We start from the raw sequence: 3,466 nt of genomic DNA, 5'->3' as shown, positions 1-3,466 counted from the left end.
TATATGTGCAAAGAACTCAAAAGACCTAGGGCTCAACAAAACAATGACACCATAGTCAAAAACACACAGAAAACACAAAACACGGGCTTGATTGCACACACAATATGTATATTCATTGTATAGATAGATTTATACAAGAAGATGACTTCCAAGGTTACATGTCTTGTGAAGGTAGTTGAGCCTTGTCCTGTACGAGGCAATTGGTCCTATGAAAGCTATGGAGCTAATGCGGATTGATGCGAGCTCTGCAGCATTGGAGGGAGACATCATGCAATGTCACCAAGCATCACTTGCTCTAGACACCACAAGAGCAATCCCCATCACTCAACGACGACTCAATGTGTAGGGACAAGCATCAAGGATGCCACTAGCAATGGAGTGCATCGGGCGACAGATGTGAGAGATGAAGGAAACCCGAGTGTACAAGAGGGATGTTAGAGCACAAGCACGGCATCAATGGCCCCATGCCAAGCAAGTGGTGGTGGGAATAATCAAACTTTAAGACAAATGCACGGGTAATAATCTAACTTTAAGCTCACTTATGTGTATTAATCTTACAAATTAACTCAAATCATTTGAAAAGCAAACTACAATAATGACATTAGGAACACACATTCACTCCAAGAGCAAGGGTAGGGGGCAATGTAACCCAATTGATTATGCTGTGGTCGTATGTGAAGTGCGAGTATTTATCAATGACTTGAAGATCTTGGTTGAGTAGTTGGATTGCTAAGAGGCAGCTTTGCTTGTGGCTGTTGGAACAACTAGAGTAACGTAGAGCATTGCAAGGGGCAATTTAGGAAAATTAGTGTTACAAAGATGGTGTTCCCTCCTAGATCTTAAACTAAGGCGGATAGGCACCATAGCATTTTGTGCAGTTACTTATTGGTGAAGTCACTTAGAGATTTCCACACTAAATATCATATAATTCCCCTGAAAAATCCTCACAGGAACGTCAATTTTCAGATCAAGAATTCTCTTGTGCCATTCAAGAACAAGCCTTACCTAATCCAACTTAGGAACAAGCCTCTCCTACTCCAATTTAAGCTATGTCACAGCCTTGTGACACAATGATCCATAGAGCCAACTTTTAATATAATTCAACTTGGAAATATCCTCAATGATGAGAAACACACGAGATGCAAGCAACCACAAATTATGAGTGATAATTGCCAAACTTGGTTCTTTTAGACTAGATTCGATTTGAGCACATAAGAGTAGACCGTTTCAAAAAAAACTTCCATGAAAAATGCCAGTACAACATAACAAGAAGCAGAGTGTGAGAGACACTCATCTTAACTCTTGTCATTCCAACCTATACATGTCTCGACCCACCCGAGCACTAACTAATACAAGCTGAGCCTTCAACAGAAACAGATGATTTTACACTCTCATTCTAGTTGACTTGTACAGATGCACTGCTGGTACTGTCTAAGAAATACACTCAGTAAACAACCTAACCCTATACACACATTACTCTCAAGACACAAAATCCCAAAAGATACCTGCCCCTCCAGGCAAGGTTTCCCAGTGACTTAAGATATTCTAAACACGCTCAAGGTAATATGGCCCCTACCATGTAAGGCTGCTTCAGACCTGAAATGACGTTCACCAGACTCCTCAAGAGAGAAATACACCTACCCATGCTTCTACAAAGTCCATCTTACACTCAAGAATCCTCATTCTCCTCTGTACTGGCTTTGGCAGGTTGCGCCTTCGCAAGTTGGCTAAAGTCTCCTTTCTCTTTAAACAACTGAGAGTGATGGTGCCGACAGTAAAGCTGGCCTTCATGTGCCACATAATTTGAAGGGCTTATGCTACAGCCACCATGACTGCACTTGAAACAAGGTCTATGAAAAGAGGACCCATCTACACTGACCTGCACTGACAAGTGCGGGTTTTTAAAAAGGTTAAAAATACACTCAAGGCGACATCTGCGCCGACCTGCACTGAGAAGTGTGGGTTAAGATTTAACAAAACTCGAGCCAACATGGCATTGTAGCAGGCATACAAAGGATTTTAAAATATGGTGGCAGCTCAATGGAGGATTTGATGTGGATTTGCATTTTACCTTTTCAATTGGGTAGACAGTTTTCCCGCAGGCGACACACTTCTCTTGTGTTCCAGAGAATAAAGATGAAAATTTGGTGGGTGTATTCTGCAATGGCGACCAAAAAGTGGAGCCATTAGTATGTACTATGGGGAATGGCATATACGGCCACCCATGCATGAACAACATACAATTCTATCGATGTTTCCACATATCATGGTATTTTAACACACAGGAATGCACTGTGTGGCATACCTGATCATTGTCAAATGCTCTATCGACATGTTTAGTCTTTTGCACACCTGCAAACGTGCACCATACATCAGACATCCGGGTCATTGATGTTGTGAACATTCACAAGCACAGGAAGAGTCACCAATACCTGACTCAAAGCTCTTCTCCAAGCTCCCAGTCCTCTTGAACAGCTGATCAAAGTGGGGTTTACAGTACAGCGTTCCATCAAAGGATGAATAGTTACTCAACTGCGAAGGCAACAACAAGGTCCGTTGTCAACATTACGACAATCGAAGTTCAAAAGACAGGTGAATCCACAATGAAACGGTGTAATGGAAACAAATGGCCACTAAAACACGAAGATACCGCAGAGGCAATGAATCCTTGAAATACATGTTGCCAACAAATGGGCAGTAACTAAACCCCCTCAAGCTCTAGCCCAAAACAGTATCCTAACCATATATCTTATCCTAATCCTGGCTAATTTCAGAACCCTAACCCTAAACCTCAGCCTTCCACTAACTCTGACCATGAGATGGACATTCGGGAGTCCATCTTTTCTACTGCTTCTCTTCTGCTTCTAGTTGCTGTAGCTTTGACTTTCCGGCAATGAAGCCTAGGCTCTAGAAAAACACAGAATCGATCTCACAGGTCGCACCTTGAGAGTTCCCTTGCAATGGTTGCAGCGAAAGCAGGACTTATGATAAACGGCACCATCAGCCGTGAGCTGATCGACGAGGTAAACGGTCTTGTCACAGGCTTTGCACTTTTGCTGGGTTCCTGCGAAGGCCATGGCGGAAAGGAAGGAAGGCAGACAGTAGAGGAGGAGAAGAAGAAGAAGGAGTAGAGAGAGAGAGAGACGGGGGACGGAGTACTGACAGATCTACAGGCCGAATGCATCAGAGATGACGCGGAAGCATGGGTTTTGCTGAGAATTTTGCTTAAAAAGGCGGATTCTAAAAATCGGAATGTAATCCACTTGAACCAATTACCCCATCTGGAAAAGTTCAAACTTTAAAACTCAAAGCCGCTCCTTTGATGTTTTAAAATTGTTTTCCAAATTTGTGGTGCTGAATCCTGATTTTTTATGCAGAATCTTCTTGTTGTCACATTTGGTTCCAACTTCCATGCCATATTTCGTTTTGTTTTTTGAGCCGGGTCACCTTGGCATAAATGTGCCCC

The 3,466-nt window shown here is 42.7% G+C and overlaps 1 protein-coding gene across 2 annotated transcripts; it reads right to left on the bottom strand.

The window, feature by feature from the left end:
- Positions 1–1,226: 1,226 nt before the first annotated feature.
- LOC147633784 (LIM domain-containing protein WLIM1-like) lies at positions 1,227–3,199 on the bottom strand. Of its 2 annotated transcripts, XM_086804824.1 has the most exons (6): positions 2,943–3,199; positions 2,433–2,532; positions 2,306–2,352; positions 2,072–2,158; positions 1,670–1,879; positions 1,437–1,572 (listed from the first exon to the last, which is right to left on the bottom strand). In XM_086804824.1, the coding sequence occupies exons 1-5, from the start codon at positions 3,075–3,077 to the stop codon at positions 1,670–1,672; spliced, it is 579 nt and encodes a 192-aa protein (XP_086660950.1). In that variant the 5' UTR covers positions 3,078–3,199; the 3' UTR covers positions 1,437–1,572. The 2 variants fall into 2 exon arrangements, with proteins under 2 accessions (XP_086660949.1, XP_086660950.1); XM_086804823.1 differs by having other exon boundaries at positions 1,227–1,879; positions 2,943–3,198.
- Between the last annotated feature and the right edge of the window lie 267 nt (positions 3,200–3,466).

This window comes from Cibotium barometz, chromosome 11, assembly GCF_041138505.1.
Source record: "Cibotium barometz isolate CiBa-2024 chromosome 11, ASM4113850v1, whole genome shotgun sequence".
Taxonomy (NCBI): Eukaryota; Viridiplantae; Streptophyta; class Polypodiopsida; order Cyatheales; family Cibotiaceae; genus Cibotium; species Cibotium barometz.
The sequence above is the reverse complement of the archived record's forward strand: the minus strand, read 5'-3'. Positions and strand labels throughout refer to the sequence as shown.

Coding starts and splice junctions, on each gene's coding strand:
- LOC147633784 (XM_086804824.1), bottom strand. CDS start 3,077: ATGGCCTTCGCAGGAACCCAGCAAAAGTGCAAAGCCTGTGACAAGACC. Junction 2,353..2,432: donor GGAGAAGAGCTTTGAGTCAG/GTATTGGTGACT, acceptor GCACGTTTGCAG/GTGTGCAAAAGACTAAACAT. Junction 1,880..2,071: donor CTGTCTACCCAATTGAAAAG/GTAAAATGCAAA, acceptor TTGTCAGTGCAG/GTCAGTGTAGATGGGTCCTC.